Here is a 15,721-nt window from a genome sequence, read left to right as displayed (position 1 = left end):
TTGTGTATGTTGCCCGTTTAATACGTGTAAGCACAGATTTACATATTAAAGTCAAGGGCTGTACTGTTTCTGCTCTACAGTTTCTCCTTTTACTTTAACACTGTCCCCTGTGTGTGTGCTAGTTCTTATGCGAATGGCCCTTGCAGGTGCAATACACCAACAGGCCGTAATCTATGTGCCCTTCTCCCAGTGACAGGGACTGTGCCTTATTGCCCCCTATTTGCTGACGTGGCTTTATAAACCACTCTTGCGACCCAGTCTCTTTGTTTGAACTGCCCTTTGAAAGCATGTCGTCAGGGGCTGAGTGGGCCTGAAGCGCCCTGTGGCCTTTGCCCCTGTGACGCCCAAAGCTCACCCGCAGGGTTAGAGCCGCTTCGAGGCCCAGAGGCGCCAGGATGAAGGGAATGTTCTCTCTCTTAAGTATGACGATGGTTTGTTTCATGGGCTTACACGTGTGTCAGGTCTGTGGGCTTGTACACGCCGCATGCTTTTAATTACGCCCATTTAGATTACTCGGCATTAAAGCTGTTTTTAAAAGTCACAACAAAAACCATAATGATGCCAGCAAAGACTCTCCTCTCCCCAAACTAAGGAGTAGCCTTAGGGGGGATAAGGTGGCTGTTCTTTTCCCCCAAAGGACTGACAAGCAACTGGGGACATAGGCACACGCAAGAGCCAAGAGTGTTCACTTGTGCAAAGCCCCGCAAACCTGCTCAAACAGCGGGTGCTAAAAAGTAAACGAGCTCTTTGGAACCAGAGACGTTTTCCCATTGAACACAAACATCACGGGTCCCATCTCTACAAGTCTCTGTGGCTGATCATTTCCAAAGAACATGTGTTTCTCAAACAAAAAAACCAGAGGGGGGGGGGAGAGAAGGGGAGGGGAGGGGAGGGGAGGGGAGGGGAGGGGAGCGGAGGGGAGGGGAGGAAGCCAGAGGTCTGGGAAGCCAGGGAGCCTCAGCACTAACCAGCGAAGTACATCAAACAATCTTTTCTCTGCTTCCTTTAGGAAATGCTGATAATCATGACACATAAATACTGTCCTGTGCCGGGCACTCAGAGTTTTCTATGGGCTTTTTTAGTCACGTGATGCCAGTGAGTGGCTCACCTCATTTAACCTCACAAACAAACTCTGATGTAAATATTGGTATTATTCTCAGGGCACTCTTCACAGTGAAAGCATTCACATTGTCACCTAGATTCAGGTTACACCCCATTTCTTCAAAATAAAAGGACAACCGAATGGGCTGAGTTGAATGACTGTGTGGTTAGCTGCCACTAATAATATTAACAATAACAATAGTAAAAATAACATTCTTGAATTATTCTATGCAAGAAGCTCTTATATGCATTTAATACGTATTAACTCGTTTAACCCACACAATGGCTGTTTTAAACAGATAAAGCGCCCAGTTAGGGTTTTGCACCCCGTTTGTGAGGGCCAAGCCCACTGGTGAGAGCAAACAGAGCAGAGGCGGCCCTGGGGCTGAGCGGCCGCCTGGCCTTTAGCAGCTGCTGCTCCTCGGAGCGAGCATCGGCCTGCTGTTCGGGGCTGTCACACCGCTGGGGTCAGTCTTGGTGGAGGTGGCCATGACGACTTTCTGGCGTGCTCTACACAGAGGAACTGAATTAAGGGACAGAGGGCCAGTCACAGGCAGCAGGCCGCGGCTCAGCTGCTTCAGGAAAACCACCCTCTTGCCTCTGGGCGCCCTGTGAGGACAGTCAGAAGGGCCCCGGGAGCCACTCTGGTCCCCAGCTTCCTCACATGCCCACCGAAGGCCTTCTTGCTGTGGCGCAGCAGCTTTCAAGGCACATCTTCAGGTGGAGAGTATCTAGGCATTTTTCAAAGTGTGACAACTTTGGTACCACTATTCTTGTTGCCACCAACTGGTTTTGTGACAGTTGCAAGAACTTCTCCTTTTTAAACTTTTCGATCCTGGATTTAGCCGCTGATTACTTCCTCTTGTGACAAATATAGGTCAGTGCCTCCGACCAGGACAGGCTTTGGTCGCAGTGGGGCTTCCTCTTCTTTCACGCCCTGGCCTTGGGGTGACTCTTCTTAGGCTTGCCACCAGCATCAGCCTTCTTGGCTTCAGGCTTCTTCTCCTTAGTATCCGGTTTCTCAGCTTCTTTACCTGCCATCTTGCAAGATAGGAAAGAGACAATAATTTTCTAGGTAGAGCCTGTTTTTATTAAGATTAATGAGCAACCATGATACCAAGAGGGTGACTTTCTGAAGGTTACAGAGCTTGTTGGTGGTGGCTAATCATTGACAGTAGCCTAATCCCAAAAGATGCACTAGAGTACTGAAGAACATGTTTGTTAAAACAAATGTGTCTTTAACAGAAATTCTGGGTAGTGTAAGAAACTGAAGTGCAATTTTTCAGAAAAAGAACCATGTGCTTCTGCCAGTCTCCTCGTTTGGCCTTAGTGAGGACTTCAGGGAGGTTGACACCAATAAAGGACACTGAAGAGAGTGGTGGTCATTAGCACAGAGCCTGCTACTCTTGTGTCTTGGTGGTGGTCCCCTCAGAACTTCTGGGGTGCCCTTATTTCATGGTAAGACTAGAAATCCAGAGTGACCCTACTTTCAACCCCTCTCCCAAGGCAGTTACTTTAGAAGCGGGCAGGCTTATCCCACCTGTTACCGTCTAAGGTTCAGGTAAAGGCGTGGATCTAGTTCCTGTGCCTTCAGCATCTTCTCATTCCTGGCTGTCTGTTGATCCTTCCTCTAGCCTGAAATAGCTGCCACGATGCTCCACTTGCAGGGCCCACAGATGCTGCAGATGCTACAAACATCCTTGAGGAAGAGCCTCCCTGAGTCCTTAAAGGTGAGAGGGCGACAGGCTCAGGGAGACAAAGGGCCGCGTCTTCCTGTGATGGAAGCGGGAAGGAGAAGGAGCTTTTAAGAGCATCTGTTTTGTGGCGGGAATTCACTCAGGCTACGTCTCATTCGGTTCACATCACCTCTTTGCAAGGGAGGTGTGTCTGGGACCTCTTTGTAGGATCTTTGCTATTTCGTGTGAACAAATTAAAAATGAAGGTTGGTCCATCCATATCACAGAATGCTCTACAGTCATTAAAATTATTTGTTTATTGAAAAAGAAATATGATTAGACTATATTTATTTAATGGATAAAAACATTTCAAAATTACATGTTCCTAAAATGTTCCATTTTGTGGGATTTGTGGTGGGTGTACATGAATAGAAGGAAATCTATTAAAAGATTTTTTTTGCCTTTTTGTGAATCGAGGTATAATTGACATCTATTACATTAAATGTGTATTACATTCTATAATGGGAGAGTTCATGATCTTTATTCATAAATTTAATTGGCCTGAATGTTTTATAGTATGAATATATTTTTAAAAGAATCACTTATTAGGGCTAAAAACTCGAACTTAAAATTGGTGTGTAGAAATGGTCATTAGAGTCCTTGCAATTATAATATTCCATAATTTCATAGAAGTAACCCTGGGGGAAACTGGGTTTTCTGTTGTGAGTACATGGAACAGAGTTGATGAGGCTGTTGTAAGGATCCTCGCCTGCGTGTCTTTACCACGCCGACACCTGGAAACCTGCTTTCGCAGCCCCTGGATGCTGACCCTCCCATTTTCTTGGAATGCTGCAGGTGTATGGGACCGTTTCCCACATGAACCAGGGAAACCCGCTCAAGCTGAAGGCCCTGGTGGACAAGTGGCCCGATTTCAACACGGTGGTTGTCCGCCCTCAGGAGCAGGTAGGCGCCCGGCGTGGAATGAACGCGCGTCTGTGTTTGTATTTGCTAAGTGCTTGTCAGGCACCTGGCGATGAACTGCAGAAATGGGGACAGTCCCCGCCCTCAAGAAGCCCACAGCCTGCAGGAGAACACAGGTAAGCCCACAGATAAGTGACCGTCTGGTGTCAAATGTGCAGCAACAGGAGAATGCGTGAGATGATGATTGCCCGGCCACTGTGCCGTCACCTCAATCTATCCAAAATAATATTGAATGACAACTGTCATTGAAAAATGAAAGTCAAAAAAAAAGTAACACAGGAGGAGCTGACTAAAACTATATATGGTACATTTTCATGCTCATTCACTGCTTTAGTTTGTTTTCAAGACAGGACCCCAAACAGCATCCTGGTCATGCTGAGGACCAAACACCCTTAGTTATTTCTTGCCTCTGGTTTGTGGGAAGGGAGGCGCCCAAGGGAAGGCTGTGCTGATTTAAGGTTATGTTGATGGCATGGACAAGAGGCTGATCTTTTGTTAAAGATATTAAAGGAACGTTTCCCGGACTAGACATCTATATTGTAATGGATCAAACCCTAACTCCATTTTTACCTCTTCTACCTTTTATAAACACCGAGCCTGGAACCACACCAACTCACCGTGCTAACTCCCAACCTCTCGTTGTGATCCTGCCTTCCACGGAGAGGCTGCAGGGTATCGGAACCAAGCATCGTCAGAAAAGTCAATAACACTGCGCATTTTTTAACGAACTATAGAAATGATCCCTGAAAGTATAGTCTTAAAACAGAACATTTCAAAAAAAAACACCATATGTAGTAGAGGTTGCAGGGAAAGGGTCAGAGATGCTTCCTCGTGGAAAGTTTACCAAAACTGCATGTAAAAGATAAATAAGACTTTTTTATAGAGGATCAGGGCCAGACTTCATCCAAAGCAGACAAAATAGCAATTGCGAGGCATAGGGTCTAAAACAACACAGTGAATTAGGGAAATTGAAGAGCAAAATGACATGGCTGGAGTTGCTGGTTACATATTGTGATAGCGTTTAACAGTTAATGAAATGAAATAGCTAAAATATCTCCAAACCAAAAATGTATGCTTACATTTTAATAAATCAACTAAAAATCTAAAGTTGTTAATATTAAAATATTAAAAATATTATTACTTGTTATAACTTGTATAGCAGTGAAATTGATTAAAAAAATCACCAAATTAAATAATTTGAAAATAAAGACTGAATTATTGATAGAAACCTGAATGAGAAATGTTATTTGAGCTACTTTCAAAACTACAATTTTAAAAATAAGGTTTTCCAGCTTATGAGAGATAATTCCCATATAAGACTGAGTGAGTTGAAGACGTAGAATGTGTAGGCTGGATACACATATACTGCAAAACGATCACCGCCATAGTTGGAGGGGACACCAACTCCACCCTGTCACACAGTTCCCATTTCTCTTTTGTGGTGAAAATATTTCAGATTTTCTCTCTTAGCAGCTTCCAAGCCTACAGAATACAATATCACTCACTACAGTCACCATGCTGTACAGTAGATCCTCAGAACTTCTTCACCTGATAACTTTTCTCTGGTTTCATCTGGTGCGTATTCTAAGTCTGTTACCTCTGTCAATGCTGATAAAGACATGTTCACAGCCCACATGTTCTACAAAGTCTTTGGACTAGAGCAAGATCTATTCTTTTGGCCAAAGATTTTGCTTGTCAGTTTACTTTCTACTTGGGTTTTATAAAGGTTAAAACAATAACTTTTTTAAAAATGTTGCATCTTTATTTAGAAAATCACTAGTGATGTTTAGAAAGATGTGACCATTGCATCTGCCTGTTCCTAAGAATTTGCAGAGCATGGTAGATTGTGAACACTTCCCTATTCTGATTTGTTTTAAAAATTGTAAGAAGGGAACACAACGTATCTTCGGGAGTTTTTGTTGTTGTTGTCATTGGTTTGTTTTTGTGATTTTTTTTTTGATTTTTTCTTTACTGCAGCCATTGAAGCTAACACTTTTACTACCAGAGAATAAACTTGTACAAAAGATATTTTACCAAAAGTCTGAATGTCTGTCCTGTGCTTTTTGAAAGAAATGTTAAATTCCAAACGAGTCATTTTTCTTTCAAATTTTAAAGCAATAGCTGAGCTAAGAATAGTTTTGTTCAGGACATTTTTTACTATTAATTGAATAAGGAAGCCCTTGACCTCCTAATATAAATAATTCCTCAATAAAGGCAATACACCACCAACAAAAACTCACATTTTAGTATTTAAAAAGATCATAGTATATAACGGAACACTGAAAAAGGAATGGCCATCATGAAACACAAATATCGATTCTACTTTTCCCAACCCAAACAGGAGATGGCAGATGACTGCGATCACTACACCAACACCTACCAAATCTACTCCAGGGACCCCAAGAACTGTCAGGAATTCCTTAGCTCACCAGAAGTCATCGACTGGAAGCAACATTTGCAGATCCAGAGTAAGGGGACTGGGATGCGTGCCGGTTGCTGGGATCTCCCATGCCTGCACCTGGAGGGTCGCTTTCCATTTTCAGTAACACCCCTACGCCTCGTATCTCTCCACTTCAAGCCCCAGGCACTCGGCCCGCTCTCCATTCTCTCTCTCAGCTGCCACCACCTTCACAGTGAACTAGAGCCTGAAAATTGCAATGCATGGCATTTGCAAAGGAAATCACGAGTAATGTAATTTCTTACTAGCTAAGGGCTCAGATTTATCTTCCAGGGTCTGTTCGGGCTCGTGAGGATGGGAGCAGAGCTTCCCCTCTGCCTCACCTGCTTTATCCTTCTGTCATATTTACAAAGGAGAAATCCAGTGGTTGAAAATATGCTCTCTGGAGTCAAACGACCCAAGTTTGTGACCTTGTTGGGCCTATAATTAGTTATGTGATCTAGGGCAAGTAACAACCTCTCTGTGGATCCGTTTCCTTATGGATAAAAATGAAGATTATAATAGTATTCATTGAATGATTAATTGGGACCTTGACTGGGAAATGCTTAGCACCCATCATGTCTGGTTTTATCCGTTGGTTTTCAAACCATCCCAAAACGATAACTTAAAACAACCATGATTTATTAGCTCACAATTTTGTGGGACAGCAAGTTAGACAGTACTCAGCTGGGTGGCTCTTTAGCTCGTCTCTCCTAGACTCACCCATGTGCCTGCGGTCCGCTGGGTTTGTCTACGAGCTGGTGGGACTAGGCCACCGCCTCGGGCCTGGGTGTTGCTAGCCTGGGTGTTGCTTGTGCTGGCTGTTGACTGAGCTGGTGGAAGTGGATTGGGCAACGTATAAAAGCCACAGGGCTTTCCAAAGCAGAAAGAGAAGGCAAGAAAAGTAAAATAAAAAAATAAAAAGGAAGAGAGGGCAAGACTCAGTGCACCATCCCTCTTCAAGCTTCTCACTGAATTACCTTTACTATTGGCCCGCTGGCTAAGGCGAGTTTCATGGTCAAGCCCGGAATCATATCGGGGGGAAAGTCAGGACAGTGAGGGAAGAGCTCACCTCTCGAGCTCTGTAACCACCGCCCGCTGCCGGGAGGGCGCTGACTGCTCAGTACACGTTGGTCACCACATCTACACCTCATCTCCTCTGACAGTCAGACCGTACTGGGATGTGCTCAAGAATCACAGTGTTGTCCCAATTTTAAATTTAAAAAAATGTGGGAGTGATTTAGCCATGATCCGACAGAAGCCATGTCATGACTGACCACAGGTTTTGAGGCCCCCCAGCTCCTGTCTTCGAAAGGGAACAGTGCCGTCTCACTCATTCCTTGTTTTCTCCACCTAGGCTCACAGTCCAACCTGCACGAGGTCACAGAAAATCTCGTAGCTGTTAAGCTGGGCCAGGTCAAGCGAACGCAATGCAACCTCTATATGATGTCTCAGACAGCGAAGAAACTGGTCCCTTCCCTGCTGGATGCACAGAAGTCCCCGCCCGGCGGTGGCCCGGGCCGTTCCATGTAAGTGCGGCCACAGCAGCCGGCTGCCGCTCGCGCCTCTCACTGCCGCGGGAGCCCGGGCGCTAGTTTTCGGGCTGCTGTGAAAAATCACCTCCAACGGGCGGCTTAAAACCACAGACATTTACCTCTGAAGTCAAGGCGTCGGCAAGCCGGCCTTCCCTTCCAAGCCTCTAGGAGAGAATCCTTCCCTGTCTCTTCCAGCTTCTGGGGCTCTGAGCATTCCTTGGCTTGTGGCTTCATCACTCAAGTCTCTGATTTTGTGCTCGTATGGCCTTCTCCGTGCGTGGCTGCCCTTCTGTCCATTATAAGGATTATCGTTGCATTTAAGGTTCGGGATGGTTTCACGTTGATCTCCTTAATTTATTTACATCTGCAAAGGCCCTTTTGGAAATAAGGTCACCTTTTCGGGTTCCAGATGAGAATATCTTTTGAGGGCACACACCATTCAGCACACTCTAACTCCCAACTTCTCCAGTTTTTTGTGTGGGCTCCTAATGACCCATTTTCTGCAGAGCAGCCAGAGTAATCTTATTTTTAGGACATGTCCCTCTCCTCTTAAAAGACTCTAGTGCTTCTTGCCTCACCTTGGAAGAATTCTGAACTCCTCCGCGGCCCTACAAGAGCCAGCATCCACCTACCTTTCAGACCGCATCTCTCTTGCTTGCTCCCCAACACCGCTGGTTTTCTTCCCACTGCTGATCATCCCAAGCTCAGGTCCTTTGGATCAGCTCTTCCCTCTGCCTAAAATGTCTCCCCCCACCCCCCCCATTCCTTACTCACATGACTTCTTTTGTTACTCAGGGCTTTTCAAATGACACCTCACCACAGCGTCCCGGCTGCCCCACCCACCTGAAGTCGCTTCCCTGTTATTTTCCACACATGACCCAGTTCTGGGTTCTTTATAGCACGTACGATTGTCTGGAGTTAGCCAACTTAGTTCACTCACAGACTCATTTGATGTTTGAATTCCCCCAACAGTATCGCAGCCCCTTCCCCCGCAGAGCAGCCGCTTTCTCTGCTTGTTCGATGATAGAGCCTCGCAGGGCCTGGTATACAGCAGGTGCTGCAGAAAGATGTGTTGAGTGAATTTGCTTCGCAGAACAAAAGATTTCCAATAAAGAGAATTTCAACGCATTACATATTTTCTCCCATTGATGCCTAGTCGAATACAGAACAGAATTAAAGGCTGAGGGCAGAGATTTGGCCTGAGGATGCCCAATCCCATGGCCCTCTGTGTCTTAAGATTCATGGAAAAGCTTTAGTCAGATTTCATCACACGTTACACCTAAAACATACACCTCTAATTCCATAATCCCATTGGATTTTCTTGTCCATCCCATGAGATAGACAAGGGAGAAGATATTATCCCCCCTTTCCTGCCAGAAAACAGGCTCAGATGAAGAAATGGCTGGTTCAGGTCGGGCGGAAGCTCAAGGCATAACTGGGGCTTGAGTGTCCACCTTCTAGGTCTCCACTGTGGGCTCTCCCAGGACCCCTCGGAGGCCCCTGACCCCACAGCAGAAGCCTTCAGACTCCAGTGTTCTGTGCTGGGGGCCGCCTGCACTCCACACCACGGCCCCCTCTGCACTTGAGCTTTCCCACAGCGGCCAAGGGCCCTCTGCTACCCGCATTTCACGTACAGCCTGATAGCCTGTGCCTGGGGCACTTGTTTATTTTCTGTGTCTCTGTTTTTCTTATCTGTAAGTTCCCTCATCTTAAGTGGAAAGTCAGAGCAATGTCCAGAAGAACAATACTTAATTTTTATGTAATTCTTATTGTTTGTGTGGCACAAATCCTATCCTTAAACAGTAGCTCACACAATATTTATATTCTGCCTTTTGATGAGGATGCTCTTAATCTCCCTATTTTATGAAGAAAGAAAAAAAAAGAAGGCAGAGAGACATTTAGACATTTCCTTGCCTGCTCAGATGATGCATCCAGGCATGCTGGCTGTAGCTGCATTGTCTCAACACAGTTTGGGCGGGGAATAGAATCCTATCCAGTGTGTGATATTATGGCTGTTCTCTTTTTCCTAACAGTAATGAAGAGCTCTTTAAACTTTCTTCCCTCGATGTTACTCATGCTTCCCTGGTGAACAAATTCTGGCATTTTGGTGGCAATGAGAGGAGCCAGAGATTCATAGAGCGCTGTATCCAGACATTTCCCACCTGCTGTCTGCTGGGGCCTGAGGGGACCCCTGTGTCCTGGAACCTGATGGAGTACACAGGGGAGGTGCGGATGGGGGCCACCCTGCCTGAGTACCGGGGCCAGGGCCTCTCATCCCATGCATTGTTTGTCAGTACCCAGGCTCTGGAGAAACTCGGTTTTCCCTTCTATAACCATACGGACAAAGCCAACCTTTCCGTACAGAAAATCAGTCACAATCTGCACCATGTCCGCTTGCCCTGTGATTGGAACCAGTGGCAATGTGTGCCTCTGTGAAGCGGCCCTGAACACAAGACGGTGCGGGTGGGTGGTCGTGTAGCAGGAGGAACATACGGTGGATGGAGAGAAAAAGGAATGATGCTCAGCAGTGGAAATTCATGCTATTGGAGCTCTGGGGAAGCAGTGTGAGTGGCCCACAGGACCAACAGGGTCCCCGCCGACTGGGCCCCGCTGCCGCAATGTGCTCCTGGGCTCCTATCTCCCATGTGGGTAGAGCGCCAATGGCAAATTTGCCAGTTTTGCCAAGAAGTGGTATGATGAGTAGTATGATTTCTCGCCTCTCGTTTCATTACCTGTCCTTTTAGTCACCCCAGTTTTACTGAGGTATAACTGACAAAGTTGTAATATATTTAAGGTATGCAGTGTGATAATTTGATATGTATGAGCTCATTGTGAAAGAATTCCCACAGTCAAGTTAATTAACGCATCCATCACCTAACATGCTGACCTATATTTTTTGTTAAGAATGCTTATGTCCAACTGTCTTAGCAAATTTCAGTGATACAATAGAGTCTTATCAACTATGGTCACCACGATCCACAATTAGATCCTCAGAACGTATCCATCTTATAACTGAAAGTTTGTACCCGTTCCCCAAACCTCCCTCTCTTTCCTCCACTTCCCCGCCCTGGCAACCAGCATTCTACTCTTGTTTCCAAGACTTTGAGGGTTTTTTAGTTTCCACATATAAGTGATCCCATGTTGCACTTGAGTTTGTCTGTGTGGCTTATTTCACTGGTTTACCAATATCTTTTACTGCATATGCTTAGTAAGGGAAATATTCGTCATCAATAAAGAATCCCTGCAACCCTCTAGCCTAGTAACTCCATTTATCTTTCTTTCTAGCTGCATATTTCTCCTTATTTAGACTGTGTCCACAAAATACAGAGCAAAAGAATTTAAGTATCTTGTCATATTACAATAGCAAGAAAATTTAACATCTTGATACCAGGAAAAATACACATGCAAAAAATCGTAAAGCAGTTCTTAGCCCATGAAGCAAAAGGGTTTAAATTGAAGGTAAATCAGGGCAAATATATAGAATTGCATATAATTTGTAAAATGTTATTATGCATAACACCTTATTGTGTAAAATAGACTAAAATTATAAATATTGAATCTAACCTTTTTCTAAATGGACAGGAGAAGAGGAAATTTGACATGTTACCGACTTGTTTCAAGTTGTAGTATGAGCACAAATTAGACAAGGCTACTCTGGGTAGAGAGAACTTTTTCCAATGTAATTTTCTATTGTGTGTGAGGAGGATTTTATTGTTAATAGCAGATATTATTCTTATACCCAAATGTAGGGCATTTTATACAGTTTAAGGATATACTATGTTGAAAATAATCCTCCCGCTAACACTGTATGGTATGCACTAATGTCTTCTGCAGTTCCAGAGAATTAAAGCTTCAAAAATGGTCTGGACGATGACTTTGCATCCAATTTTCTCCTGTAATACAGGCCACCACTCTAAAGTTTCAGAAAGGGGAACAAATGATTTTGCATTGCAATGAAATATATAGTTAAGGTAATGAAGTTCATGTCTTCCTCTTAAAGGAATTTGAGCATAGAATAGTGCGTTAATTTATTAACACATCAATAAAGCTAAACAGCAAAACAATGTTCACGTCATAAATGTGTGGGTGTGACACGGTATGAGTATCAGAGAAGACAGACACTGGGGATGTGCCAACGGTAGGGAAAGCGGAGAATTCTCCAAGCCGGAGCCTCATGGAAAAGGCCGGATGACCTCAGAGTGCGCTGTCTAAGCGCTTTCCTGTGATAGCTGTTAGCTGTGAGCCTCATTGCAAAACTGGAACCTTCTGAGTACTGAAAACAAGAAACGGCACCGCCTCTAGTGATAAATCATATTAGTGGTTTCTCTTTATCTGAAAAGGGCTTCCTTTGACCTAAACTTTTGAAGAATATGTTCACTTGATACAGAATTATATGAATGTTTTCCCCAGAAGCACGTTTTACGGTGTTCCACTGCATCCTAACTTGCAGTCATGACAGGTCAACCATAATTCTTATCATTGGTCCTCATAAGAAATGTGTTTTTGTCTCTGGCTGATTTGTAATATCTATCTCTCTCTCTCTCTCTCTCTCTCTCTCTCTCTCTCTCTCTCTCTCTCTCTCTCTCTCTATCTATCTCTCTATCTATCTATCTATCTATCTATCATCTATCTATCATCATCTATCTATATCTCTCTATCATCTATCTATATCTATCTATCTATCATCTATCTATCTACTTACTTCCTTAACTGTAGTTTAAAAAATAATATGAGATCTTGAAAGGAACAGAACAGAGAGCAAAAAAATAGAAAGAGGCCTTATGGTAAATTAATATTTGAGAAAGGAGGCAAGAACATACAATGGGGTAAAGATAGAAAACATAGTAATATCTCAGACATTCCACATAGCAATACATTTTCTGATATATCTCCTCGGGCAAGGGAAACAAAAGAAAAAATAAACAAATGGGACTACATCAAACTTAAAAGTTTTGCACAGCAAAGAAAACCATCAACAAAATGAAAAGACAACCCACTGAATGGGAGAACATATTGGCCAATACATCTGATAAGAGGTTATATCCAAAATTGATGAAGAACTTAGAACACTCAACACCAAAAATCAAACAATCCAATTAAAAATGGGCAAAGGACCTGAATAGACACTGCTCCAAAGAGCACAGACAGATGGCCAATAGACATATGAAAAGATGCTCAATGTGCCTAATCATCAGAGAAATGCAAAGTAAAACCACAAGGAGATGTCACCTCACACCTGTCAGAATGGCTATCACCAATAAATCAACAAACAACAAATTTTGATGAAGATGTGGAGTAAGGGAGCCCTTGTGCACTGTTGGTGGAATCCAGATAATTGCAGTCACTGGGAAAACCAGTATGGAGTTAGCTAAAAAAATTAAAAATGAAACTGCCCTCTGACCCAAGATTCCACTCCTGTTTATTTATCTGAAAAGACCCAAAACACTAATTTGAAAGAATATAGGCACCCCTCTGTTTGTTGCAACATTATTTGTAATTGCCAAGATCTGGACGCAGCCCAAGTGCCTATCAGTAAATGAGTTGATAAAAAAAATTGGGTACATTGACACGGTGGGATACTACTCAGCCATAAAAAAGAAGGAAATCTTACCTTTTGCAACAGCATGGATGGAACTGGAGAATATTATTCTAAGTGAAACAAGTCAATCAGAGAAAAACAAATACCATGAGATTTCACTTACATGTGGAATCTAAAGAACAAAATAAACTAACAAAATAGGAACAAACTCATAGCTGTCAGAGGAGAGGGGTAGGGAGGCTGGGTGAAAAAGGCAAAGGGATTAAACAAACAAAAACAAACCCCCCTAGACAACAGAATGGCCCTCAGGAGAAGGAAATGGGGGTAGGAGGAGGCGAAGGAAGGTAAAGGGGGGGAAAGAGACAGAGATGTGACTTGGGATGGTGAACACACAATACAATATGCAGATGATGTATTTTAAACTTATATAATTTTATCAACCAATGTAATCCCAATAAATTCAACTAAATTAAATTAAATTAAATTAAAAAACATAATAATGATATGAGACCTTAACAAATATTTCAGTGTTTAGCACAGCACGGCTATCCGCAAGCACAGTGTCGTGCAAGTACCCAGGGCTCATCCATCTGGCGTAACAGACGCTGTTTGCTCTTTGAGCAGCAGCCCGTTCATTGCCTTGCCCACACGCAGCCGTGGTAAGCACCACTCCACCCTCTGCTTCTGTAAGGGCCACTACTTTAGAGGCCTCATATACGTGGAATCATGCATCCTTTGTCCTGCGACTGGCTTGCTTCACTTAGCGTGTCCTCAGGTTTCATCCATGTTGTCACATATTGCAGGATTTTCCTCGTGTTGAAAGGCTGGGTAATATTCCATGGTCCTTACAGGCCACCTTTTCTTGATCAGTTCATCTGTCGAGAGACACTCACGTTGCTTCCGCAACTTGGCTGTTGTGAAGGAGACTGCAGTGAGCATGGGAGCGCCGAAAGCAATTCGAGATCCTGATACCAGTTCCTGTGGCTATCTGCCCAGAAGGGGGACTGCTGTGTAAGAAGGGCAGTGTAGTGTGTGTGTGTGTGTGTGTGTGTGTGTGTAAGCCTCATCCGGATTGTGACAGGGGCCACACAATCTTACATTCCTATCACCGGTGCACAAAAGTCCCCATTTCCCCACATTCTTGCCAACACTTGTTCCCCCAAAACTGAGCACAGGCAGAAAGAACTCAGAACCCTACCATGTGAGTGCTATCACTCACTGCTCCTTTTAGATACAGAAACAGGCGTGAAAGATGCAGTAGCCTGCCAAGGCCGCACTGTGGGTAAGTGTGAAGTGAGGACCTCAACCCTGCTAGTTTGGGCCCGTTGTCCTCCCTCCGAGCCACCAGGAGAGGCTGCGTCTATCGCCATTGCCAGCGCCTCAATCCATCACTCAGGGAAAAACACGGAGAGGAAGCCGACACCAGGACTCCTGGACCTGTTTCCTTGTACCTGACCTCAAAGTGTGTGTGAAAATGGACATCCATTATCTCATGAGACACAGAAAAGAAAATAAGCTCAGGGTCAAGGAAGAGCAGAAAAATGCTGGGTTAGCCGGCACCAGAGCACTCTCGACAGCAGCCCGGAGAAGCAGGTTAAGAAACTACTATAAGATACAAGGGGTGGGCACAGAGGCCCTGGGCTCTTCTGAGGGACTGAGGGAGGAGCAGACACGGGACGAGGGGTCTGATTGGGGTACTGGGCACGGAAGGGTCCCAATCAACTCTTGTGACATATGGAGCCTACTGGGGCCAAGGGGTCCCCTCTGTTGACAGTAACAGAATGGTTTCTTTGGCTATTGGCCTTGGAGAGAGAGTAATGAATGGTGGTAATGAGTCTAACCCCAGGAGATAAGATGGAGAATTCATATGTAGGAGGGACGAGACTTCTAGAAAGGGCGGAAAATACATATATATGCAAAGCTGTGCTGTGCGGGCCCGGCACTGAGGGAGCGCAGCAGCTCTTCCTTTATCTCTGGGCACCAGCCGCCCGCCCGCTCCTCTGTTTAGAGCAGCTCTCCCTCCCTCCGAGAGTCTCCACCGGGGGTCGGAGGGCGAGGGGGAGGACAAGCCCCAGAGAGTGTCGGCGCCCCCCTTGGCTGTTTCCCGCGGTGCCCACGGCATTCAAATGCTCACTTCCACGCAGCCACCTTTCTTTGCTGAGGCTGCGTAGAGCAAGTGGTAATGTGGGGCCGGGAGCACGTTGGAGTGAAGAGACTCTGGGCTTAAATTGTAACTCAGCCTCCCGGAGCCTCAGTTTCCTTCTCTAGAAATGTGAGACTGAGAAGTGTCCACATTGAGTCATTTGGGGGATGCTTGGCTGCCGCCTCAAAATGGCAGCAGGAAGGGCACAGCCTGTGTTTCTAAAGGAGGGTGCTGACGGCCTTACTCACGCTGTGCAAGTGATATTCTCTTCAGCATAAGCGGAAGCAAAGGACCCGATTCTGCAAATCA

At 44.8% G+C, this 15,721-nt stretch overlaps 1 protein-coding gene and 1 pseudogene across 1 annotated transcript; one reads left to right on the top strand and one right to left on the bottom strand.

The window, feature by feature from the left end:
- Positions 1 to 1,413: 1,413 nt before the first annotated feature.
- LOC148092075 (large ribosomal subunit protein eL6 pseudogene) lies at positions 1,414 to 2,142 on the bottom strand (annotated as a pseudogene).
- Positions 2,143 to 2,753: 611 nt separating this feature from the next.
- LOC148092074 (glycine N-phenylacetyltransferase-like) lies at positions 2,754 to 10,166 on the top strand. Its single transcript, XM_087822385.1, has 5 exons — positions 2,754 to 2,831; positions 3,633 to 3,740; positions 6,100 to 6,226; positions 7,553 to 7,724; positions 9,764 to 10,166. The coding sequence occupies exons 1-5, from the start codon at positions 2,754 to 2,756 to the stop codon at positions 10,164 to 10,166; spliced, it is 888 nt and encodes a 295-aa protein (XP_087678511.1).
- Positions 10,167 to 15,721: the final 5,555 nt, after the last annotated feature.

Source organism: Miniopterus natalensis, chromosome 11 (assembly GCF_054644295.1).
Source record: "Miniopterus natalensis isolate mMinNat1 chromosome 11, mMinNat1.hap1, whole genome shotgun sequence".
NCBI lineage: Eukaryota > Metazoa > Chordata > Mammalia > Chiroptera > Miniopteridae > Miniopterus > Miniopterus natalensis.
Note: the sequence above shows the minus strand (reverse complement) of the source record. Positions and strands in the feature narration are given on the sequence as shown.